This window comes from Bactrocera tryoni, chromosome 3, assembly GCF_016617805.1.
Source record: "Bactrocera tryoni isolate S06 chromosome 3, CSIRO_BtryS06_freeze2, whole genome shotgun sequence".
Lineage (NCBI taxonomy): Eukaryota > Metazoa > Arthropoda > Insecta > Diptera > Tephritidae > Bactrocera > Bactrocera tryoni.
In genome coordinates this window covers 12027543-12055498 of record NC_052501.1, presented here as the reverse complement: position 1 = coordinate 12055498, position 27956 = coordinate 12027543, and the positions used below count along the sequence as shown (strand labels likewise).

At 31.7% G+C, this 27956-nt stretch overlaps 1 protein-coding gene across 3 annotated transcripts; it reads left to right on the top strand.

Annotated features, from left to right (window-relative positions):
- Nucleotides 1-136: 136 nt before the first annotated feature.
- LOC120771606 (aquaporin AQPAe.a) lies at nucleotides 137-20887 on the top strand. Of its 3 annotated transcripts, none has more exons than XM_040099686.1 (7): nucleotides 138-458; nucleotides 15622-15780; nucleotides 16156-16259; nucleotides 18413-18556; nucleotides 18653-18800; nucleotides 19056-19339; nucleotides 19937-20887. In XM_040099686.1, the coding sequence occupies exons 2-7, from the start codon at nucleotides 15690-15692 to the stop codon at nucleotides 19970-19972; spliced, it is 807 nt and encodes a 268-aa protein (XP_039955620.1). In that variant the 5' UTR covers nucleotides 138-458; nucleotides 15622-15689; the 3' UTR covers nucleotides 19973-20887. The 3 variants fall into 3 exon arrangements, with proteins under 3 accessions (XP_039955618.1, XP_039955620.1, XP_039955621.1); XM_040099687.1 differs by having other exon boundaries at nucleotides 19894-20887; XM_040099684.1 differs by lacking the exon at nucleotides 19937-20887 and having other exon boundaries at nucleotides 137-458; nucleotides 19056-19425.
- Nucleotides 20888-27956: the final 7069 nt, after the last annotated feature.

Genomic DNA, 27956 nt, shown 5'->3' with positions numbered 1-27956 from the left:
GCTGCCGCTGCCTCTGCTGCTGACGTCGCCGTTGACGCCAGCGTTTTAACTTTCAGTTTTTATTGTTGTTGTGCTTTTGCTTTTGCTGTTGCTGTCGCGTTGGCTTGGCTTGTGCGAATTTTCATTGCTGTGTAGTATTTGTTTAAACGTTAAAGCGCACACAACGCCAAGCAGCTCACTTCGGATCAACAAGTGTTGTTAGTTGAATAAATCCTCCAGCAGCGGCGTATTAAAATTCGATTTTATTTTATATCAATAAGACTTTATGTGAAGACGTGCGTGTGTTGTCTGCGAAGCCTGCAATAAGCCAATAATCGTCGCAAAGGTACAAAGCAAATCCCGTTAACTTGAAATTTTAATTAATTTGCGACAAGTGCTTGAAGCAGTTTAATTTAAATAGATAAAAAAATATTTGTGGAACGAGTGAAATTTTGTGGGAATTTCTGCAAAAATATTGAGTGAGAATTATTTTTTTTATTATTTAAGAAAATTTAAATTTTAGTATTTTTCCTTTTTCTTACTTTTCTTTATTATTTTCACACAAATTTTCGTTGCAGTTATGTTTTATGGTATATTTGTATATACTGACATATAATAAACCGCTAATCGATCTACAGTTCCTTATTGCCATGCAAATTGTTGTATCAAAATTTTAAGATTGATTTTTTCAATTTTTTTTAATGTCATTGAAGACTTTTCAAGTGCTAAATTAATGTTTTATTTTAGTAGTTATTAATTTTTGTCACGCGTAATACAGATGCATATCAATTGTTGTTAGCCGATCCCAAGCAATAACATAGAAGTGGTTGCTTGAGTACTTTTCTGGCTAGATAATCTCTCTTAACGCTGATAAAAAGCACAACGGTGGTATTTTTGGTAGAATATTTCAAGTGCTTCGAAACAATTCTAAGGAATGTTGCGCTTTTATAAAAAGCAAACACGTCGTTAATTTCGCAAACATTTAACATGTCTTAATTTCGACAAAATCACGTTTGCTCAATTCGTTCATAGACATTTTGCATTTTTGTAAATTTTACAATGTTTGCAATTGACAAAAGCGATGTGTTATTACAAACAATAAATAACTAAAAGTTGTAAAAAATTCTTAATGTGTACCCGTTAACGCCTGTTGCTGAAATAAATTTTATTTTAGCGAAATTATTTTTAAAAAAATGGTTTTAGTAACCAAAAAACCGTACCAAACCAAACCAAAAAACTTCTAAAAAACTTTGTCTTATTTGAAAAAGGCATCGGAATTTGAACATTGTTGCCTGATAAAAAGGTTGAAATAACTACAATCAAAAGTCCTACAAATCCGCAACTATTTAGAAAGATTATAATTAAATAGTTCAGGATTTTCATCACCGAATGACATCCAATGAGTTGGAAACCGGTATTGATCGTTTGATTTAAGATGTTACATGGGTTTCCTCGGTTAAAAAAACAGCCTTTTTCAACAATTTTTTTCTCATACAAGAAATTAAATTGTTTTATTAGAATTTTTTATTGTTACAATCATACACTATTAACAAAGAAATTTTGAAATTTTTGAAAAAAAACTATTTTAAACTTGGGCATTGCGACGCCATTTGCGGTGACCACTCGGAAAAAAGATGAGCTCGCGTTGATAAGATAACTCCTAACAGGATCATCTAAAGTGAAAACCTTTAAAAAAGAAAAAACTAAAATTTGGATTTTTGGCAGACATATTTACAAAAAATTTGCTTCTAGAATTTCCTTATATATACAATATATACATGTATGTATATTTTTATCAAAATGCTTATAGAATTTGGTGGTTTGGGAATTCCGGCCTGTTTGAAAAATAAAAACATAGCTTTGTAAAGATTATTATCTTCATAATTATTTTTCATCTAAACTTAAAATATATTTCACAAATTTTTCGGACAAATTAAGACCAAGGTAAATAATTTCTAAAAAGCAAAATCTACAAGACGAAGGTAAATAATTTTTGAAAATAAAAAAAATTATAGCTGGATTTAACTTCATTTGAAGCGGAAGTTAAAAAAACAATGATGAAAAAAAAATAATTTACGGACGAACTGAGGTCTTTTAGATAGCAACCTACTAGAATATCCTTCACTTTTTACCATTTGCAAGTGCTTCTACACAGGCCTAACTGTTGTTTAAACCGAAAACAAGTCATGTTTTAATTAACTAGGCATTTTCGCACCAAAAATGTATTTTTAGATCGCACGTTATTATTAAAGCTAATTCAATATTTAACCATTCATATTTGCAAGTAATATTCAGTATTTGTACAATTGCTAAAGAGTTTCTTATCATTCTGGTATGGTTTTCCGTTTCGCATGACGTCTAATCTGTGCACATGCCTACATACATATGTACGTACATCTCTGCGGTTGAACAAATTGGATTTTTATTGTCAAATAGGTGCAGTTTAAGAGCTTGTTAGCCGGTACATATTGTATGGCCCTCCATATATTTGTACACACACACATATACCATACATATTTATATGCAAGAACGAGTGCGCGCTTGTGTTTTTATATAAAAGCTTATCTTTAAATTTCGCGTGACTACTACTGCTCTAGCTGCAAAGCGGTCAGGTGCAGAGGCACTTCTTTGAGACAACTGTAAATATTGTGCAATAGTGAGTGAGTTGCGTAAGTAATTGCCCCAATGAAAGTAAAAGAAGGAAAGAACGTTAACTTCTTCTACAACGTAGCTATAATACCATTCACAAATGCATATATTATAGCATAATGGGTATAAAAATATATTTATCTCGATTTTGATCGGTTAGTTTATATGGAAGAATAATATCTTCAGAGATTGTAGCGTTGCGTTGAACAATAATCCACGCCAAAAAATTTGTTAAGATATGTTGTCAAATATAAAAAAATAAAAAAGTTTTTCATACAAGCACTTGAATTTGATAGTTCAGCTTGTGATCCGATTTGAACGTTTGGCATGGCGATCGCAGCACCGTCTTGGGCAACAATCCAACTCAAGAACTTGATTTTAGTAGACTAGTTTATCGGCGTTTTCGACAAATAATCAGATTTTTGTGAGAAATGGATCTACGCAAAATTTCAGATAGATATATCAAGAACTGAGGTACTATTTCTCGTCCAAACGAACGGACAAACAGACGTACATGGCTAAATTGACTCAGCTCGTCACGCTGATCACTTATACTATGTAGCATTTCCGATGCCTCTTCCTGGCTTTTTCGTGGCAAACATAATTGAGAGTATACAAATCGCAAGATAGAAATGAGCTGTGCTTAAGAGTAAAAACATCAAATATACAATCACTCACGAATAGTATGAATAACTCTCGTAAACGTTGACAAACATAAAATCTTTTAAAATGGATGAAGCTGTCAATTCTTATAATGATAATGATTTCCAATTATTTTGAAGGGTTAGTGATGCCTCTATCTTCTCTGAAAGACAACAAACAATATATTAAATTGAATTCAAAATTTTCATTATCATTTATATATATGTACATATCATATATGTATAAATGTATGCATGTGTGTGGCGTCATTATAAATAAATTTAAATTTAAATTCTTATAAAGACATTATCACTATGGAGAAACGTGTCACGCGTGTCACTATCCATTGCTTAATACTTTGTCGTTTGTCGGTTGCTACAAGGCGTAAAAGTGTTAATGAGAACTCAATGAGAACAAATGAGTTTCACAGTCCTCTACTAATTTGTTTATAAATAAGCAAGCAAGTTCAAAGCGTAGAATTGCGGATTGATGTGGCGGCAGTTTAAAGTGGTATTTTTTGTAAAGTTCAACTTAATTCCAGATATGTATGAACAATGTTATATTAATGGATATATGCATATGCATATGTTGATACGCTAAAATGTTTATTAGCAACCACTAATTTTATTAGCATGCCACAAGATACATAAAACATTTATTTTTGGCTGAAATGAACGATGCAATGAGCTTAAAGAAACCGCTAATATTGAAGAAAGAAATGTCACCACAAATGGTTGAGGTTTTTCCTCGCTTTTGAAGCTATGATAAATATATGAATACTATATAAGTATAGGTATGAATAATTTTGATGAAAGAGGAAATGATGTAAACATATATGAAAGTAGGATATGTATTTTTAATTGAAAGTATTACAATTTTGTAAAAATATCATTTTATTTCAGAGGAAGTATTAAGTTTTCCACGACGTTTGTAACACCAAGAAGGAAGCATCGAAGATCATGTAAAGTATATTAATAAATGATCAGCTTGACGAACTGAGCTGACTTAGCCATGTCCGTCTGTCCGTATAAAGGCGAACTGGTTCCTCAGTTTTTGAAATATTGATCTGATCTGATCTGAAATTTTGCACACGACCTTTCCTTTTCAAGAAGCTGCTCATTTGTCGAAACCGCCGATATCGGATCACTTTAGCTTATAGCTGTCATAAAACTGTTCGATCGGAATCAAGTGCTTGTTTGGAAAACCTTTTCATTTCATGAGTTATCTTCACGAAATTTAACACGGATTATTATCTAAGACAATTATCCAAGCTCCTAAGAAATTGTTCAGATCGAACCACTATAACATATATCTACCATACAAACTGAACATTTCGGAACCAAGTTATTTTAAGGAGTCTTGTGTAATTCTACCTCGTTTTTACTTGTTTTTAATTCCATTACCTTTATATTTTTATCTCATTGATTTCTTACATCGATACGATTTGAACGATCACTTAAAAATAAACAATTAAATTTTGTACATATTTCCAAACTTTGACAATCTTGCTACCAATTTGTCACAATGCGTTAATGGTTATACTGCTTTTATGTTTTTATAAGTGAGTTATTTAAGGTTATGTATGTACATATGATAACAGCACGTAAAGACTGAGGTAAGCTCAAGGCTATATTTGCGAGCTTGATGTAATCGTGATTTATGACGAACGAAAATCACTCCTTTGTAAATACCAAAAAGAAAGTTGAAGATGCACATTTAGTGGCAGGGATATTATAGAAGTTTCGAATAGATTAATTCATGAAAATATATCATTTTAGGGACCTGTGTACATAACAGAGCGTATATGTATACCTTGATTCGGTTACTAGAATCTAACTATAACTCTATAATCTAATTAGATAATTCGAATTTTTTTTCTTAAATAATTTGAAAAAATAGTTTCAAAATAACTTCGAAAACAGGTTGGAATCTCCTTTGTATGTTTTCTTACAAAAAATTATAAAGTGTGTGATTTGCTGTTATTTCTTTTCTAACTCATAGAAATTTTAGTCACGTTTTGATGACTTTTATAAATGTAGAAAATTTGCATATGCTATATGTATGTTTGTAAGAAAAAAAAGCAAAATACTACGTAACTCTAGAAATGTGTCGCCATTTCAATAAGTAGTTTTCAAATGCGTATAAAACATTTTATATAGGCTATTAGACGCACATAAAACCATATTTGCGGCCATATAAATAGACACGCATTTACCATACATACATATATACATACATATTTATATAAGGAATCTGAATTTACATACCAACAAATACCCGCCCAACAAATCAACCAGATACAAACTACTCTACGGAGTGGTTTTGAAGCAGTTAGTTTTTCGGATTGTCATTGGATGATTCTATTGGCAGATTTCTATTAAAAATATAATAGTTCTATACTAGTTCAAACTAGGTAAAAAATTATGACTTCTTTATAAAGAAAAACAACATCTGAACTATTAAATAATATTCATGAACTAATAATATAATATAAAATATGGAAATTTTTAGTTTTATAAACTCAGGTTTTCAAAAGTGAATACCACATAAATATGGTAAAATCAAATAAAATAATATATGATTAAATCTTTCTATAAATGGTAAAGTCTGATGTTTTTCGGATTGATTTCATTTCAATCAAATATTTTTAAATATAAACTAGTATATTTATGAACTAGTTTGATACTTCACTTTACACTAAACTCCTATGTGGTTACCTACTGTACTGGAACGTACTGGTAGTAAGCTTCTGACATTTAACGGCTGTCAAAAATAAGTGATTGACTGATCGATTACTCAATAAATGAATACATAATTGAACGTGATTTGTAATTGCCTATAAACATTGCGATGATTGTCAAAACAAAGCTATTAATTGTTGTGTGGGGATTCAAAATGGCAAAAAAAAAACGAAAAGCGTGGCCTTAGATTTAAATATGACAATCAATATAGTTTTTCAAATTTTAATGAGACCAAATGCAAATTATAATTTCTAATTTATTAATTTATTAATTTATTCAAAAGCCATTTCTTAGAGTAACAGCGTAAGTTCTCTAAACTTTAGAGGATGAAATTTTCTCTTTAGCATTGATAAGTTTGTATACTTTTAAAATTCGTTGTAGACATGAGCTACTTACCAATCATCTACTATTACAATACTAATTCTTATTGGTACTTCTTTCTATTCATTTCAAAAAACTACTTATCAGTTTTTTTGGTGTCCTTTGAGTAGTCATCGCAGCTCAATTCATTCTCATTGAAGATTCCCTTGAAAAGAAGACCTACTATTGTTGAAAAAATATGTTTAATTTTCATTATCAAATATCCTCAGCTTTTTATGGGTAATCGGCAAAAAATAGTAAGACGTTGTTCATAATCAATCCTCGGAACTGAATGCAATACGAAATATGAAAAGCTTAAAGGCACATGGAGCTAAATCAGGCGAATACGGTGGTTTCGGGATGATATTGGTTGAAAATTTGGCGATTTTGGAACCAATCGTGCTTTCACTTTTCTTAGGCCCAAATGTTCTTTTAAAATGATTTTCACTGATCATTCCGGTATTCCAATTATGGGGTTAGGGAATCTGATTATTAGGCGTCGATTCTCAAGCACCAATTCCTTTATTTTATCCACGCGTTGGTCATCAGTTGATATTGATAGCCGTCGTGGACATAATTCGAAGTCAACTTTAAAAAGTGTTACTATTTTTTGTCCTCAGTGATATATTTATCAAAAGTATCTTCAATATTTTTTATAATTTTTACAATCTGTCAGGTATTCCCTCGTAGTAAAAAATATATGTCATTTGGCCACCCAAGTGATGAAAAATAAGCTCTTAATACACTCTGTATAGTGCTTTAAAACCATATTTGTACATGTAATGGCATAAGAGTACTCTCTATCTAAATTAGGCCGAAAACAACTTTTTCTTCGACTCCTACTCGTGCTCAATAGGCTACGGCTAAACTCTTTCTCCAAAATACATTTTTCTAAATTCATAAATATGTGCATATACATATATAAAACAAGTGCGCTTGCGCAGCTTAACTCATCGTCGCCTTCATTACGTGTGTATTGTATGTATATTCGCTCAATCTAACTGCTGTGTTACGCTTCAAGCAACAAATATTTATCTGCAGCGACTTTTTTGCCTTTATTTACCATGTTTTTACATCCATCACTTGAATTGATATGAAATGAGCGACTGCTTCCCAATGAGCTAAACTCATAAAGCGCGACACAAATGTCAATTGCGATTACGTCTTTTGTTGTGCTTCATAGTTCTTAATTACTTTGTAGTAGATACTTTTACTTTTTTTTACTTCATAAGTGATAAACAGAATAAAGAAATATGTATATATGTACATATATACATTTATAACTACTTATATGTATGTATAGAAGATATTTTTGCTTTAGCTCTTACTTTTGTTCGCAAATATATTATATCTGTGATATCATATATCTATGTATATATGACATTATACCATATATACATATATTTATGTATACATACATATATATCATAGTTTATATACTTTTGTGAGCGTATGTAATAAACATTGATATTGAAAAGCAAATTCAATTGTGGATCATAAAAATTGAAACATTTATCCACAAAAAACGTTGAGCGGGGAACAAGAAACTCAAACAAGTCTGGCCTTCGATATGTCATTCTCTGTATTTACTTTTACATACACATACATATGTATTTACAAACTTTTATGAGCATTACATTGCTTGTTACAAATTAACTTGTGGGGGCAACATTTTTATCATTCTGCGATACATTTTTTGAACAATACAATACAAAATTTCATTAGCAAATTTACTTACTCGTGCGTTACGATCGCGTGTTTGCAATTTTTAAACAAATTGCGTAGTACACACATACATACATACTATATTTAGTACATGTTTGAGCACATTCAATGTTTTTAATTTCACTTTGTTTTGTACGATTTTTTTTTAAGTTATTGCTCTTGGTCATGTAGATATGTATGTAGTATCAACAAGTATATTAAAATGCAATTTGAATAACAAAAAATGGAATGATTTACATATTAATTTAGACTGACAATGCTTTAAAAATATATTTAGTCACAGTCATAATTGCCATGAGATCAGTGCTAAGAATTGTGGATGCAAGTGAATGCGAAAATAATTGCTTCAACTTATTAAACGACTGGCAGTGAATGTGCTCTTGGTTGAAAGTGAAACAAATTGCAACATTTTGAAGCGGATAGAGCAGTTTATTGACCTTTTTTCTGCCACGAAGGTCAATTAGTAGAAGACTAAGAGCTAATTCGGGGTTCTAGTAGACTAATTTCGTGTTTTTTCAATACTGAGATTGAATGTATCATAAGGATTTGTCAGATTTTCCGTGATTTCTAATTTTACGGTGAAAATTTTGATGTTTTGTAGCTAAATAGTAGTACGTCATCTAAAATGCAGAAAAACGCAACAACAAAAAAATGGAAATTGAGTTTTTTATTGATTACGATTCAATGCGTCATATAGTATATCATAATTTTCGGCTTCCGCTGTCAGATGTAACCAATATATAACCATTTTATAACCAAAACTCAAATTTTGTTTCAATATGAGTGGTTTCTATTATAACGTTTTTCCTTCGCCTGTAAACTTATGAAAAGGGATAGATAATATTTTGCAATTTTATTGACGATATCTTGGTAGTCAGTATGATTTGAAGAGAATTTAGCTCTTGCCCTAAAAATCAAATCGCAATATTAATTACAATTAAATTTTAATTTTAATTGAAATTTAGGGAAAATTGTAAATTTAACATTAATTGTATTCTAATTTTAATTTAACTTCACTTAAAAAAAGTGTATTAAATATTAATTATTTTTTAATTTTGATTTAAAATTTGTTTGAATTTCTTTTTTTAGTTATTTTTAACTTAACTTGAGTTTTAATTTTAGTTTTAATTTTGAATTTAATTTTGATTTTAATTTTATCTCCGCATTAGTTTTAAATTCAAATTAATTAAAATTTTTTTAATTTAAAATTTACTTTTGATTACAGTCGTTTTATCTGAATATTAATTTAAATTTACTTTTTAATATAATTTTAATTAAATATAATTTTACTTTTAGTTGTAATTTTTAATTAAATTATTTATTTTAATTTTAATTTTAATTTAAAACTAATTCATTTCAATTTGAAATTTATTAATTTTAAATTAAAAAATTTTTTATTTATGTAAAATTTACTTTTGATTTTAATCGTTTTTTCTGAATATTAATTTTAATTTACATTTAATATAATTTTTATTAAATATAATTTTAGTTTTTAGTTTAAATTTCAAATTAAATTATTTTTTAATTTTAATTTTTCTAAAAATTGATTAATTTTAATTAAATATAATTTTAATTTTAGTTTAAATTTCAAATTAAATTATTTTTTTTTTTAATTTATCTAAAAATTTTGATTTTAATTTAACATTATATTTAAACATAATTTCCATTTTTATTTGTCTTACAATATTAATTCTAGTTGTAATTAGAAATTTTATTTTAATTTAATTTTCACATCACTTTTAAGTTTTTTATTTCAATTTTACTTTCAATTTAAACATTTCTTAATTACAATTTTAATTACTATTCGCATAATTATATTATAAATATATTTATTTAATTTATTTTTTAATTTCCATAATATTTAAATTTAATTATGTTAACTATTTAATTTCATTTTAAAAGTAATTTCCGTAAATAAACAATAATTATGTACAAACATGTACACTCATTTCCGTTTGAACTACATTTCCGCACCAATTAAAAATGCTAAAAATCCGCAATATTGACTCTCTGTAATACTGCATGAACTTCACACCACTAATGGACACGCTTTTAGCACATTCATTCGATATCGCGAATTTCTTATTACAATTTTTTCGTAATAACCACTTTATTTAATAAACCCTCATATACTTAATTATAACACTTAGAGCCTCGGCGCAAAGTGTTTTTCTCGAGTGCATTCATTCATAGTTTATAGTATTGCCTCCGCTGAAGCTAATTAATCACGAGTGGTAATTGCGATCATTACAACAATTACGCGCGCTTTGACAGCCTGACTCAATGAAAAGGTGAAACAATGTAAATTTGATCTGACATATGTATGCACCCTCGGATTTTTGCCATATTTTTACTTTATTGACTGTCTACGTGAGATATTTGAATGGCATTTCCACTTTGCTCTGCCACCTTTGCAGTGGTGAGAAACTATAATTTAATCGATGATAATACAATTACTCTAATGCAATATGAATCATGTAAAAATGTCGGTGATACTTGAGAATACCTCAGCGTTGTTTTAATTGGAAATACTAGTTAATACATACATATCTATATTTGTAGAAATTTACTCGCCGATAAATATCGTCAGTGAATTTGGAAAATTTCAACAAATTTGAGACCAATATTGAAATGTTAACTATAACTACAATAAACAGGAAAAATTCTCTGCGATAAATAACTATTATAGTGGAAATGAACTAGCAATCCCAATTTTTACACAAAGTTCTATATAGCCTTAACTTTGTATTGGATATCCATACTATTACTCACGCGAACCAAATGACATAACTGGAGTCGTAACAATATATGTATAAATAATATTTTTTGTTTCTTTAATAGATTAAAATTCCCACAAATTGAATCTTACTTTATTTAATTCCATGACATCATGTGTAAAAACGCAAAAGCTTGCGCCATTCTAAGAAAGAATAATAATAAAAATTTGTACATACATATGTGGAGGTAATTGTTCGTTCTAATTATCTTATTAAGTCAAGGTCAGCAATTTGTTTCATCTGCAGCTACAAATCATAATTTTCAACAACAAATAAATTATTTTACTTAAAGTGTGACTATTAACCATTTTCATAACGAGAATAATAACTCAGTTTTATTTCAATCCAAGAACCATCATCATCTAAATAACAAAATGAATCAAAAGTAACTTTCAAATTAGTTAGCAAACGATTTTTTCCTTAGAACTCTTTGGGATGAATAACGTATATTCACAATAAATTGGTAAAATGAGTAGCTCTTTGGAGCACCGTTACCTAGACTGTTGGACAGTTTTAACGTCATATTCATAAATCCACGGCTTTTTACCATTAATGATGTGCTTAGTGAATGTAGGCTCCTCAAGGGTCTTCAAGGTCTTCTTTGGTATGAGTCTAGCATACCGCTTTATACCAAAATTATCCAAAATGTGTTGAGTCGAACCATAAGAGAGAGATCCTCTACTATCTCTCTGATGCCACCACAATGATTCTCAAACAGTTCTTTTTTAACTTTTTCGATGGATAATTTGATGATTAAAATTTTTTTCTTCTCTAAATCTGAAATATAAAAGGCAATCTACATCCACTGGTTCGAAAAATTCTTATTACTTTAATTATTTGTTAATATCATAAACACTGGCTTAATATAATATAATTTTATAATTTGTTAATGTCATAAACAGTGACTTAATGTAATTGTCAAATTGAACCACAATGACCACACTTTATGACCAATAGTTCTATTTTTATTGAAATGATCGCTCAAAATTTAGTCAACCTATAAATTAAGAATAATAGTCATTTTATTTTTATTATCTCTTAACAAGTTTGGCTCAACATTCTTATTTGACGCCTAAATGGGAAAATAGCCTTTTTGGCGCATGCGTACGCGCGCCCCAAAACAATAGCGCCAAATGCGGTGGATGTGTGTCAGCAACATTTGTGTAAACAAAACAACAACTGCCACTTCCACTTCTCCCATATATTAAGCGTATCAGCAGCAAACCGCTTTTATGGCTTTTAGTTTCGGTTTCATTCATATCAAAAAGAACAAAAACCAGCGAATGACTTAGTAAAATGCCAACAAAAACAAATACTCACTTTAAATTGATTTAATGAATTAAGCTTATGAGTGAGGTAAGCTCCAGCTGATGATGTTATAAAATTAACTTTTTTGTTTATTTATATATATTTTTTTATTATTGCTTAATTTTGAGTGTAAATAGTTTGAATACATATGTACATACACAGCCGCCAAAGTGCGGTAGACAGTAAGAGAGGCGGATAAATAAAAGAAAAATGGCATAAAGCTGACATTTGCGCCTATAAATTTTTGTCAACAAAAAAAAACAAACAACAACAAGAATAAAATTTAAGCTAGAAACCAAAATAAAATGTGTATAAATGCGGACCACAAACACAAAAGTTAATTAATTTTACTTATATGTAAGTATGTAAGAGCTGTAAGTCATTAGAATTGACCGAGAGTTGTGTTAAAAACTAAAAATACCCAAACATTTGCGGCGAGGAAAACTTGTTTTCTTGTTATTCACTTTTGTTGTGTTGCTCATGAAATGTTCTTGAGATGATTTCATTTTTTCTGTTTCTAATTCAAGTTGTTTTGTTTTGACGCCGCGTTGTTGTAACGCCTAAAATGTTGCCTGCCTTATAAAAAGTTTGTGTGGAAATAGAAAAATTGCCTCTGATGTGTTGATTTAAATTAAAATATATGACATAATTCACTCTGTTGCAGCATTCAAATCTAGTTGAGATCATTAACTCAAATCTTGTGTGTTGTGCCACACACGTATTGCATACTAAAAGTAAATGTTGATACATAAATGTGGGTATATACGATTATATGGGTCATTGGCAACATTTTAGCATACATATTTAAACATTTAAAATGTCTTTTAACATAGTTGTTTTGATTTAAGATGTTTGAGCTGTAATATCTCACTATAATATTTTTTGTTCAAATGATTTTTGATCCACGTAATTCATTTTTTTATTTATATGTAGTTTTTGAATAATTTTACATGAAAATATTTCGAAAGTTAGTAATTTTATTATGGAAAATTGTCGCAACAATTCAATGAACAGACTTTGTGAACTTTGTTTGCAGGGGTTTATTGTGCGTTACTACTTACCAGCTATAAAAAATATATGACAAAATCTGTGGTTCATGACATTCTGAAAGAGCACTTGCATATGCGCAAGGTGTGCGCGAAGATGGTCCCAAAAGTGCTCACTGACGCCCAGAAATTGTGGCGAGAGGAAGTTTGCCAAGACAATTTGAACATGTGTGAAAGTGACCTCCAATTTTTGATAGGTGACGAGTAATGGATTAGATCACTTTGGTCGCAAGAGATCACCAATAAGCTATTAAACGTCAGTAATGTTAGCCTTTCCCTAGTTGTAAGAGTTGTAACCGGTCATTGACCTATCGGTACCCATGCGGTAAGCTAGAGAGTCTTATCGTTTGCCAGTTTTAGAAGGTATTTGGAAGAAGGCGAAGTAGAAACATCTCAACACACGCCTTCTTGATTGTTCTACTTTGAGAAATCAAGGCTTCTGGGACATACTTTCAGACATGTTCCGATCAATAAAACCGATAAGAAGTTTTGTATTAGACTTATAATATCTGATGACAGAATTTTTAGCTTCATAAAGGACTTTATTAGTAGTTCAAGATGATTTCAATCTTGAGGATTAGACATTGAATCTAACCTAGTTCTAACCTTACTCTAGGAGATATATAAATATAATTTGTGTTTTGCTGTTATGCGATTGAAAGTGAAAGAAAAGATTGAAAGTAACTTCACCCGAATTAGACGTTTTGAAGCCATTGACTATGTTTATTAATAATACCCAACTTTCGTAGTCAATTTGTTACTATTAACGAATGACCCTTCTGAGTGGTAGTCTTAAGTGGTTCTTGTTTAAATATTAATTAATTTTCATCCATCAATAACATCAGAAAATTATTTTTTATTCACTCATGTTTCGCCGGTTAGCAGGTGAACTTCATCATACTTTCATTGCGTTTCGCTATAAGAGTACATATCTGCATAGGCGGTAACTACTCGTACCCATACCCTCTTTCGTTACACTAGAAAGCTTTTGGAACTTTTATAAATTCTAGCAGATATGCCTGAGAGAAAGAGTTAAGATGCTTCTATGTTTGGGAAAAGATGCCGATTCCGCATTGAGGATTTGCATTTCGGGTAATGTCTTTGTCGAAGCTTTGAAATACTGTTATCTAGTTAAATAGGAAATTAAACGTATTTTCTGATAAAATCCAGACTTTTGTAAGTAGAAACTTTTTCTGATACTAAGGTTAAAAAAGGTTGTTGAAAACTCTTTAAAAGAGACAATTTTTCAATCCGAAACCAAACTTATCAAGAAACTCAATATTAAACAATACTTCCATTTTTCTTTATATTGAAGTAGGGTTATCATATTTGATTTAAAAAAAATCCAAACGCCAATACTGCCCATTCCTAACCAAACTCTTTTGAAAAAGTTGTATAATTTTTGGTGCAAAAAAAAATGCTTACAATTTAAAATTAATATTTTTACGAGCCACTCATAAAAATTGTTACTCGTAGAAAAATCACTTTTCAAGTCTACTGAGTGCAGTGTATGCAGTGAAATTCACTTTTGCTACTTACTATTAACTGTACTTTTGATGTGCGACGATCAACTGCAATGAACAGCAACCTTGTCGAGTGAAAATTGTGCATGCAAATCAAAGTGAACTGTAAAATTTAGACACATTTGCAAAAGCAAAAAGAAATTTATGCATTTCTGCAGCTAAACTCGCACAACTGGCACGAGTGTTGGAAGACGACACATCCGCAAAAGTCGTTGAATGCAATAAATATGAATGGGCAAGTGGGCGAAAAAGTGTTTATGTGCGATTTTATGTCGTGCAGACTGTCCTACGCCAAATCATAGCGGACCAACAAAGTGACAAAATTGACACGCCTACGAATTGTTGACAGGGACAGTGTTTTGCATAAAATATTCAGCCGATCGGCAGTTGCCTATTTAGATATCGGTAGCTGAACCACAAAATGTAAGTCACGCCTGGTTATAAGCGTTGCCGTAAACGCTCGTCTGTCGATATGTCAATATGTATTGAAGGCGTCAAATAGTCTCGTCTTAGTAATTAACACGGCAATAAAAGTTTGTGCATACAAGTTTGGTGATAGGCAATGCATAGAAAATTATAAACAAACTCAACGTGTGTTTTTATTTGCATGTATGCATGTATGTGTGTATAGTGTATAATGAAAGCACAGCCGAACAACACTTCTTTATTAGTTTGTTTGCCATTTTAAGTAGCGCTTTTTGAGTTATGCATATTAACGACTCATTAGGAAGCGCTTATGCAGAACATTATTATCAGTTTAACAATTGTTTACAAATACATAAACATGTAAAATTGTTTATTTTTTTAATTTTTTTCAATTTTTATTTTTTACATAAATTTTTATATAATCTATTTATTTTTTTAATTACAGTAAGAGAAAATCACTGCCGGAAGTTAACTACCTACAAAATAGCATTTCGTTGAAGCGAATAACCAGCCATGCCAGCTAAATTTGAATACTCACTGGGCATAGATGAGCTGAAGTCAAAGACGCATCGCCTTTGGCAGGCGCTCATAGCGGAATTTTTAGGTAAATGTGGCTTAAAGATCTTAAAAATTGCGATTATTTTAATTTTATATAATAAAATGTAATAAAAAAAAATATTTTATCAACACTGATGTATTAAAAAAATTTTTAATTAAAATACATTTTTTTAATACAATTATTTTTTTATTTTATTTATTAAAAAATATATTTTTTTTAATATAATTTTTTTAATTTTAATATAGTTATTTTATTTTATTTTATTTATTAAAAAAATATATATATTTTATATTTTAAATATTTTTTTTATTAAAAGTAAATGGTTCTACATATAAAATATTTTTATATGATTATTATTATTATTATATTTTTATTAAACACTATTTGGTTTTCATTAAAAATCAATTTTGTAACTTTTAGGCAATTTCCTCTTGAACTTCTTTGCATGCGGGGCGTGTACCCAACCCGAGGATGGCACGTTTAAGGCGTTCGCTTTTGGCTTGGCGGTTTTCATAGCGATTACGGTAAGCCTAGAAATAATGATGACAATCAACCGGCAATTAATGCAAATATTAAGGAGTGTGTGCGTATAAAGAGACACTGCTGATTGTTTGTTTTATTTTTTCCTAAAAATATCCAAAAAATATTTAAAAAACATCCAAAAAATTAAAAAACATATCAACAACAGTAGATGTACATTGTACAAATTTGGTCTGCCTGAACTTTTTTGCCGACAAGCACTTGCATATCCTTAAATGGTTTGCTGCCTAGCTATGCTCGAAAGTAAATTTGTAATGTATGGCAAAACATCTATACATACTTACTTAGTATGTATATATGTATGTACAAGTACATATCATCGTAAAAATAAGTACACTATGTTGTTTGCTTGTTTTCCTTGTTCCAAATTCTGTTTTACGAATAGCAGCATAAATAATTGAAATTGACTATTTTATTTGGTTAGTGCTACCGCTTTGGGCTTACATACTACAATAATATGGCTAAATATGTCCGAAAAGAGTTAGACTATTTTTGGAATCTTTTGCAAGTTTTTCACTTGAAATAATTTTTTTAACGTACTTACATTTGAAAAAAATGCTTAATTTTTGTTTACTTTACTTCGAAAACTGACAATACATACTTGGCTTTATATATTTTGTGGTTAGACTGCGAAAAGTGACTCTGATAGTTCTTAAACATTCTTTTCCTAACATTTTTTCGAAAAGCAAGTTAAGATCCTAATTCTAAGCAATTTCCTCAGAATTTTAAAGTTGAGTATTCTTCATTTTTCTGAATTTCGAATTTTTCTAGCTTCGAAATCAAATATTTCGACTTCGAAATTCGAAAAATAACTCTTTAATTTCAAACTTCAAAGCTATTTTTCTGAATTTTCAAATTGAGTATTCCTCGTTTTACTGATCTTCGAACTTCGAAGTCATATATTTCGATTTCGAAAAATAGAGAAATAACTCTTTAATTTCGTAATTTTTACTGAATTTTCAAGTTGAGTATTCCCCAGTTTACTAATTTTCGAACTTCGAAGTCTAATCTTTCTATTTCGAAATTCGAAAATTTAGAAATAACTCCTTAAATTTGAACTACGAAGCAATTTCTACTGAATTTTTCGGTAGAATATTCCTCATATTACAGATCTTCGAACTTCGAAGTCAAATATTTCTATTCCGAAACTCTCAAAATAGAGAAATAACACTTTAATTTCGAACTTTGAGGTTAAATATTTCGATTTCGAAATTCGAAAAACAGAGAAATAACTCTTTAAATTCTAACTTCATCTCTCGAAAAAATTTATTTAGTCTACCAATCACAAAGGAATTCGGATTTCACGCTGAAAAATCTAGCTCAAAAATACAATTCACATTTCTATATTCCTTTTTTAGTGGCATCAAACTTTATGCAAATTGTTGGAGAGATACATTTAGGAATTTTGTTTTTTAGTTCCAACTTTTTTCTTGCAAATTTACTTGCAAGTGTTGATGACTAGAAATATTGAAATAAAAACTTGTATATTTTGACGTTGTTTCTCATAAAGTCTGCATATACTACGAGTATGTACATACGTAAATATGTATATATTATATACATATTTTCAATGTCTGTTGTAATTTGTTCCCTTCGCCGGTCGCCAAAATTAGCTGCGGTCCATTTCGGCGACAACGAAAATTACTGCGCGAATAAGTAAATATATACGAATATACCTGTAGTATAAATTTATATATATACATTATAAATAATATATTTGGCGGAAAATTAGTTTCTCAGATAAATTTTGTTGCATTTCCCCATAAATCAGAACTTAGAATGCCACGATTTTCAGTAGCAGTAGTAATAGTAGTAGTAGTAGAATTTAGACATTAAAATGTATTTAAGTGATAATGAGCGACGAGTGAATTGCAAGGTTTAACTATATGAATTGCAAAATCACAAGTACAAATATTATATGTACATGTGTGTGCCTTTATTTATTTACAAAACCAAAGTAAAAGCGTGTCTATGAACAAGCACTATAATTACTTAATATTATTAGCAGTTAGTAAATATTAGTGCTGATTATAAATAAGTATGCACACTCTTACTATAAAAGTATATAGTACTTCTAACTAGCATTTAAATATTCACCCCCTCAATTATAAATCTTTATAATTTTCAATATTTTCAGGTTATTGGCAATATCAGCGGTGGTCACGTAAATCCTGCCGTCACAGTTGGTTTGCTAGTAGCGGGACGTGTAAGCGTTTTGCGTGCCGTGCTCTACATCATATTCCAATGTTTGGGCTCCATCGCCGGCACGGCAGCCATTCGTGTGAGTATATTTTGCTTCGTTTTTTGATGCTACAAAAATATGTCTTGTAAATATGTGCTTAATTTTATTATAAATGATTCTTACGCTGTTTTTCAGACCCTCATCGATGAGGTGTACTACAATGGCTTGGGTCACACACATCTATCCCCAAATATTACCGAGCTACAGGGTCTCGGTATTGAATTCTTTTTGGGTCTAGTGTTGGTGCTAACCGTATTTGGCGCTTGTGATGCGCATAAGCCAGGTGAGGTGGATTCAGTTTTTTGTTTTAATTTGAGGTTAGGGCTTATACTCATCAACTTTCGATACTTGGTACAACAATCAATCCATGTCTTCGACTGTGTTAATACTTCTGAGATGTACCTCCCCTAAATTAACTTTTTTTTATACATATTTTATTTTATTTTTTCAATTTTGGCAACAAATACGAAAATAACTCAACTTTTACTGAGCACTATAATGAATTTAAGTTATATAACATATATTCTCTGCATTACAGACTCCCGCTACACCGCCCCACTCGCTATCGGTCTCTCCGTGACACTCGGTCACTTGGGCACCATTCGTTATACCGGTGCCAGCATGAATCCGGCACGTACTTTGGGCACTGCCTTCGCTGTCGACAATTGGGACGCACACTGGGTGTACTGGGTTGGCCCCATACTGGGCGGCATCGCGGCTGCGCTCATCTACACACAAGTGCTGGAGAAGCCACTGCTGCAGACCAGCGTTAAAGTGATTGAGGTGTCCGAGAAATATCGGACACACGCTGATGAGCGTGAGGTGAGCGTTGTTAAAACCTGGAAAGACTCAGATTTCTACTAAAAACCAAAAAACAAATCACCAAAAATACAAATAAAAACATAAAAGATGAATTTCCAGTGTTTGATTGAGCGGATAAGCGAAGAGTTGAGTAGAAAATTTAATAAACGCTGCGTGCTTAATTAATGGCGGTTGAAATGATATATAAAGCATGCTTAGATTATATAACATGCCATCATGTATATAATATATATAATGTGAGCCGAACAATCGAATGCTGGAATTCCGAAAATATACATATATATATATTTATTACTATACTGTTATAAGCGCTTATGTATATGCTGCTACCACACAAAACGCGCATAAAAACTTCAAAATACTAAGCACAGCATCTAGCAACATATCACATACTACATAAATATGTAAATATATATTATACATAATACTTACAAATGCAAAATCATAACACCTTCATAACACATACAAACATACATAAACATACTTTTGTGCATACTCCTTTAACTGCTGATCTCATTTGCTTAATTCGCTTATCTTATTTATTTATATCATAGATTTTTGTCTATTAAAACGTGTCTCACCTTTCTTAAAATACAGATGAGAAAACTGGATAGTGCACGTGATTACGCTTAAATACAAATATACCATATACAAAAACAACACAAATAAATGAAATTAATCTGTGTCAAAACAAAAGTAATGATTAAATCGCGTTGAGCTGCGTTCCAATATTTACATATATGTGTGTCCACAAAAAAAAATTTTACTCTGTTGCAACATGTTGCGAGAGTATAAAAATTAATGAAAAGCAATATGGAAAATTCAGCGAAAGAATTCTGCATATCTTGCATACATATATAGTACATAATAATTTTTCATTTGTGCCACAACCTGTTGCATGCCACATATCTTTGCAACATTTTGTTGCAAGTAAAAAACAACAGCAAAAGTGAACAGCAATACATTGCTACAACTACAACAACGAATCAAAACACAACGTCGAAAATGACAATAAAGCTACAACAACAACAACCGGCAACAAAGTTTCATTTCAACACAGTCCGGAACAAAGCAAATATAACACCGCAAATATACCAGCATAATGCAGTATTTACATACATATCTACAATCTGTATTTGTAACTATCGTTAATTTTTTTATAGTCTACTTCCTCCGCTCTTGCAATTGTACTCAAACATTCATGTAATTATTTATGTTAACGAAGGATTTTTGCTAGCTTTCAACAATTTCTATACTCATATATACATACATATTTGTTGTAATTTTAATTTATTTCTTTACATCTAAACTTTTCAGATTTTTGTCTATTTTATTTGTATATGTATGTAAAAGTCTATAAGTTTGAAAATTCACAATTTATATAAGTAATACATAAGAGCCTATATACAAAAGAGTATTTTTGCAACAACATAAAACTGCGATTACATATATCGATATTCGATCACTTAACAGCAACAAACTAACAATATGAAATATTATAATTATTATAAAGTACTAATTAAGTCGAAGAAAGAAGTTTGTTGAAGTCAAATTGCTTTCAATAAAAAAATTATAAAATATAATACATTTTTTTTTTAATATTCACTTTTATATCACATTTTTTAAACGAAGAGGAGTTCCTTATGCCGTTGTTAGTCTTATAAAAAATGTGCTTGCAGCATAATTTTAGGCGCCAAAAAGACACACGCTGAATATGTCGTCTATAAGAGATGTGTGTCTTAGCTTAATACAGAATTTTCCATTCACGGTAGTATCAGAGCAGACGTTTTTGAGGTTAACTTTTGCAATTTTAGAAGCAAAACACGCTTTATCTTCGAAGTTATATCAAATAAATAAAGTTTCACTCATTTTAAGACTTAAAAAGGAATCACCTTTATATAAAGTCTTGGCATATATGCACAATCAAACGAAGGTAAGGGCATTTATATGCAATACATTTTTAGAATATAAAATGTTCAAAAAATATTAAATTTTCAAGTCCCCTGTGGTAAGCCACGTGGTGTGTGCCTTTGCTACAAGAACTTGTGAGCACTGATTCATTTAACAGTTAAAGAGGCACTGCTCGTTTGCTTCATATGCGATAGGAAAAATCGAGTTTCAAAAAGTATTAAGGGGTACTCTCATGTAATCACTTCGAAAAATCGATTTTTTTTTATTTTGACAGTAAAACCTATAGAAAACATGCTGTGAAAAATTCAGACCGAATTTCATAGTATTTGATAAGTTACAGCTCATATGTAGTCGCCAACGTGTCGTAAGCAACTATCTACCAGGCGCCATGACTAGTCTGAATTTTTCTGGAATCATCATTTTCTGAAACTGTCACGGTCCTAAAAAAAAAGTATTCAACCGATTGCTTTAAAATTTACATATGTTCTTCTACTCATTTATAGTTATCGTCCCTACTAGAATTGTTTATTTAATTTTTGAATAATAATCCATTCGATTTTTTTATTTCAAAAACGACAACATGAACAGCCGCTATCACCATGACCAGTGAACTACTTTTTTTGTTGGGGACAACTTTGATTAAAAAAAAAAAATATTAAAAATGTAAAAAATGAAAAAAAAAAACATTTTGTTTGCACATTTCAAAATACAAATAGAAATATATTAAAAAATTAAAATGATTGAATTTTGTTGTCGCATAAAAAAATTTTCCTAAAAAGTGGTAATATGTATGCGTTCACATGAGAGTACCCCCTTAAGGAAATACTTCATATGTATATTCTAAGAATATTTAAAAGCCTGAAATAAAATAGATTACAGATTACTGCAGTTTTAATAGGGTTTTGGCGGGGGTTTCCTGGCGTCTAAAGTATTTGGACCGTCTTAAATAAATAATCGCCCAGAAGAGACCAGCTTTGGCCAATAGGATTGGAAATGTTTGCTTGAGGGCAGGCCATACAATAGATAATGAATCAACAGAAGCTTTGGAGCTTAGTTAGAAGGTTTTTATGTGTACACCTTATAGTGTGAACGTGACACCAAGTGATTACTAAAAGTCTCCGTATATGGTGAATGATTTTGCTGGTGAAAATTGCCTCAAGGACTTTTTTAAAATCGATTGCCCTGGCATTTTGCCACGATGGGAGGCAAAATATTTCATAAAACCATGAGATAGACATTATGAAATTGCATGCAAATTAGTTATCGAGCAAGACGGTGCATATTTGACCCAAATCAAATCATTATAAATATGGTAAATAAAGAGAGAGGCTAAGTTTTACCGTTACATTTCCGTCCGTCTAGAGATTATTAATTTATCAGAATTTTTCACGAAAGAGAAAAATTATTCTCAAGCTTATTTTACTATGGTAGTTTTATTTTAAAGCTTTCACTTCAATTCGCTTATGACCCAATCTTATTTCACAGAAGTCTTAAAACTTTTGAGAATTTTGCTATTTGGTTTTGTATTCTCTATAAATCGATTCAGTAATTTCGACTTTTAGAGGTTAAAATTATACCGAATATACACTCAGTCCTTTTTTTACGCGATTATTGGTTCTGCCACTAATCGCGTAAAAAAAAGCGCGTAAAAATGGTTAGTTTTCCAATATTAACTGACAAATTGGTTCCGAATATAAAAAATATCGCGTATAACAAAATATACGCGCAAAAAAATATTCAAAAACAATACAAAAAGTTTAAAATTTCAGACTTATGATTTATTCATTCATAACAAAATAAAAAATACAAAACAAAAACCATATATAAAAGAGAAGAAAATAGAAAATAGGTAGATTTATTGAAAAAACCGTTGAATACCGTTAAATCACTGTCATTATCCGTAGTGGAAATTATTCTTAGCCGCTTATTTTGATGGCCGGCACTGATATCACTAGAATTTGTATCAGAATCAATAGTAAGAACTATGGATTGATGTTCTGATTGACTTAGCATCTCCGACTGAGTTTGCACCATAAATTCAGTTAATTTTGTTTGAAAGCTTCTTTTTGGACCCAATAAATTCCGATGTAGTTCTTTATATCTTAACATGCAGAGACTCAATTCTTTTTGAAAAATTCGTGCACGTTCGGCATCGGTATCATTTGCTACAAAATAATTTTCCAATTCTGCTGAAAGTTTTAGACCAAGCAAAAAACGAAAAAAAGCAATCGCGTTAAAGTGAGAAATTCGCGTAAAAAAAAGGAATTTGCGCTGCAAAAATAACCGCGTTAAAGTGAAATAGCGTAAAAAGAGATCGTGTAAAAAAAGGACTGAGTGTAATTATAATTTTTCAAATATACTTAACGCCTCACCTGCTTAGATTTTCCTGAGTTGAAGCTTTGGTTTTCTAGACTACTACAGTAAATATGATACTGATTACTGAAGTGAAAATTAGATAGTAGTGCGTCTACTCTTGTTACAATTTGCTCCTCAAGATAAATGAAAAACTACATATAAAGGATTATAGGCTTCCCCATAACACTTTCAATTAATTTTTCATTGATAACAAAAAAATTTTAAACTGATATTCCATAAAATATCGTTTTCAAAACAAAATAAATTAATATAATTGAGTAATCATAAAATTAGACAACTCTTAGCTTTGGTCTGCACAATGTTAATATTAATACATACATACATAATACATACGTCTGAGCGCTGTTACAGATCCCAAGCAACAAAAGTCAAAAGTTCGACAACTGTGAAATGTCATTGGGTGTACAAATAAGCCACTTAAAAGATAATTTACAATTACAAATTAAGCGATTTATAAATAAAATTGCTGGAAAATCAACTTACATACATATGGATGCGGTTTACAATGAATATGTGGGTATGGAAGTGGCTGTCTCGGCGCTTAGAACTCTACATGTTTGCCTCTAACAAAACATTCTAAGCAAAACCATATGTGACACACAGATATCGATGTACGTAAGTATGTTTGTTTGACACGCTACAGCATCCCATTTAGAACAGCGCGCCCCCACAGCACACACATGTTGCCACATGCCACTACGCGCCACTGCCTGTTAATGTAAAGAATTCTAGTAATTTATTAAATATGAATGTCAACGAATTAACTCCGTTGCGGCTATGCGATCGTCTGCGAGCACAAACGACAAGTAAGTGAATGAATAGACACCCCCGCAAACAAATTTCATTTGCTTGCCGCACAGACGAGCTGGCACAACCGACAACAATGGGCCATGGGCCTCACAGCGAACCTAGACCACAGACACGCGTAGTTGTATGAAAACTGGTACCAGTGAGGGGGAGGTGAATTTTATGAGCAGCACGAAACGCTATCATCGCCTCATTGCACGCAGCGCTGCCTTGTAAGCGTGCGTGTGTGTCATTTTAACGACCTGTCTGTCCGCCAGCTTCCCTGACTGTCACAATAAAAGTGCCTGGAGGGAGCTGAGCGCCTTTTCATTCACTGAACCATGCCAACAATCAGCCAGCAAGAAGACTGTGAGGCCACCAACTCATAACAACTTGTGCATTAGCCTAAGTGTGTGAGTGTGTATGGCGCGCTAATGCGCTCGTCTGCAGATCCATCCATCGCGATGGGCATCCACCCACGCGGCAGCCACTCGCTGCGCTGAACTGATGAGGAAGTAACTAGAGCGCATAGCAAGATCGTTTGCATATTTTTCTTACTTCCTACAAACTAATTTTCCTTCTCATCATCCACACACGTAAACACATACATGCTAGCGCGATGGCGTGATCTTCAGTGATGATGGGTTTGACTTGCTTCCATTTGTCACTCACTCGGTCGGAGGGCACGCAGTGGGCATGTTGCCACATAAACACATATAACGATACAAATACACATTTTGTTGACATGAATTTTTCGATTACGTGTAATATGTGAAAAATGCAAATAAAACTGCCGCTTATATTGAAGATCTCCGTCAATAAATCTCTATAATGGAAATGCGCCTCTTGCTTTCGGCCGACACATTGATCGATGAGTCGTTTGCATGTGGCATGTGGCGATTGTGGAAATATTTATGGATTTTGTTTTGTCGAATTTGTCATTGGCGCTTTGTTGGTTCCTGCTTTTGTTTTGTCGATTTTAATTTATGTGTTTACGAAAATTATCTATGTTAATTGGAATTAAATATAATGAGTGCAATAAATAATGAATTATCTTTCCCAAAAAAGTTAAAATATGTTTTGGTGATTTCCGTCTAGAGAGTATGTAATGCAGTGAGAACTATATTTTTTCTCGAGAACAGCTGATTAATGTCACTTTTCTTGCATCCTACTCTCTAAGAAATTAATAGGGCTTGGATGGACGCTGAAAAATACATTTACATATACATAGATTAAAATAAAAGTATATGATATATCAGAAGATGTCATCAAATGTTGGAAAATGTGAAGAAATCGGAATAAACCGGGATTTGTATTCAGTCAGCGACGTTCAACTTGACATAATTTCGCAAAATTATTTCGGAAGTGCAGGAAGACAAGTGGAGTGTTCTCCAAATCTACCAAAACATGCTATTCAATCCGATGACAGTCGCGTATACATATGTAATCGTAAGGAATCGATAATAATTTTTATTTCTGCCACGTCGATAATAGCAAAACGGGGAAATGTTCAAACTGGTTGGAATGAGGACTAAAAATTTTAAGCTTTAATCTCATGATTGTCCGCATAGACTTAAGACTTTACATATCCCCACATGAAAAAGTCTGACAATTTGATATCACATGATCTTGGTGGCCAATCGACCGGCCCAAAACGTGAAATTATCTGCTCACCGAAGTGTTCTCTGGCGCCATCTTGTTGAAACCAAATGTCGCCGAGATCACGAGTTTCAATAGTCGGTTATCATGACCCGATAACGGTCGCCATTGACGGTTACGTTCTCATCGGCATGTCTTTTGAAGAAATATGGATTCTACCGGCCCACAAACCAAACCCAACTGTTTTTTCTGTCTTCGTCCCATATGCGGCAATATGCTTATTTACATACCCATTGAGCCAGAAATGGGCTTCATCGATGAACAAAATTTGGCTCGAAAACATCGAATAGTCTTGGAACTTTTCAAAAGTCAATAGAACGAAGTGATGTCGCTGGCGAAATTCGAGCACCAGCTGTATTTTGTATGCTTTTAATTTAAGATCTCGACGTCCGATTTGCTGCGAACGGCGCCGAATCGATTCTTCGTGTACTCTCTGCTGGTCGTTATCTATTCGGTCGAATAATGAATGCTGGGGCTCGAGATGGGTGATGGTGTTGCGAATAGTACGCTCAGTAGGCCGATTATGTTGTCCTTAAGTTGGGAGAAGCGCTCGAAACACATTTTTTACAGAACGGGAATTTACGTAATTAAGTTAAACAATTTGTAAACGTTGTTCATGCGTAAGTCTTTCCTTGATGGAATTCCAAATAATACTGAACCAAAATAACATGACAGCTTGAAACGACGCAGGCGTGATATGTCAAAAAAAGGTTATTGAAAAAATTACCTCTACTTGTATCACCCATTATAATATAATGGTACAAACAATTAATGTTCAACGTCACCTTATCGGTTTTCCAACTTGAGAAAATCTTTTCAGGATAGATCGAGGTTCGGAATCAAAAATTCAAGGAGAGCAGAGAAGTTGCCTGAATGTTTATCAGCTCTGTCGGTTTTGTTTCTTGGAAAATAACGTCTCGAAACCAGATTTGAAATGATACCAAAAGTCTAATTGCGGATTTGAGCAAATATACAGATGGATTCTTTGCCGTTCAGATGTGTTTACATTAAAAAAGTATATGCGAAGCATTTTTAACGACTCCATAAATCAGTTTCATACGCAATTCGCTACCGATCGCCACGGGAAATCACCATAAATTTGTTTATTAAATAAGAATATAAATATTTCACGAACTGCCAAAGACTAACATAACTTAGCACTTACGAGTGAGATTTTCGCAACCAAAAAGCATTTTAAACAAAGTCACCTGTCAGATGACAATGGAAAATTAAGCAATTTTACGATCGCAAGCCAAAGCAAAGAATAAATTTAAGCAAAACACAACAAAAGAACGTTTATTTTCTTCTGCTGCCGCCACAGTTTTTGCTTAAAGCATTTTTTACGCAGAAATGGCACTTTTATTACGGCAACCACGCTTGTGTATTCTTTATTTATGCAGAAAGACATGGAACAAAAAAAAAAAAAATATACAACAACGTTGGGGAGCCCTTAAAGATGAATCAAAGCATTAGCGAAGTTGGCTGGCTGATCGCTGCGGTGGATCGCACAAAACATACAAGCATATATGTACATGTTTAAAGCTTGTGTGTACATATGTATGTACATGGCCATCAAAATGAAGGCAATAAAATGAAATTAAGAAGCTGCATTGTGTCCCGCGGAAGCTTTCAATTTTCAATTTCAAGTCAAGCAGCGCATAAACACACACACACAGACGCGCACACAAACAACAAACAATAAAATTTCTGCTTTGAATCAAAAGTAAGCAAGAATGAATAAGCGAAAGAACAAGAAGATAAGCGGCGCTGGCATGCGCTGCACATAAAAATCCAACGCGCGGTGGAGCGCTTGATGGCGCAATGCATTTACGAATACAAAAACACCTACATACCCATTTACACACACATACACCTATCTCCGTGT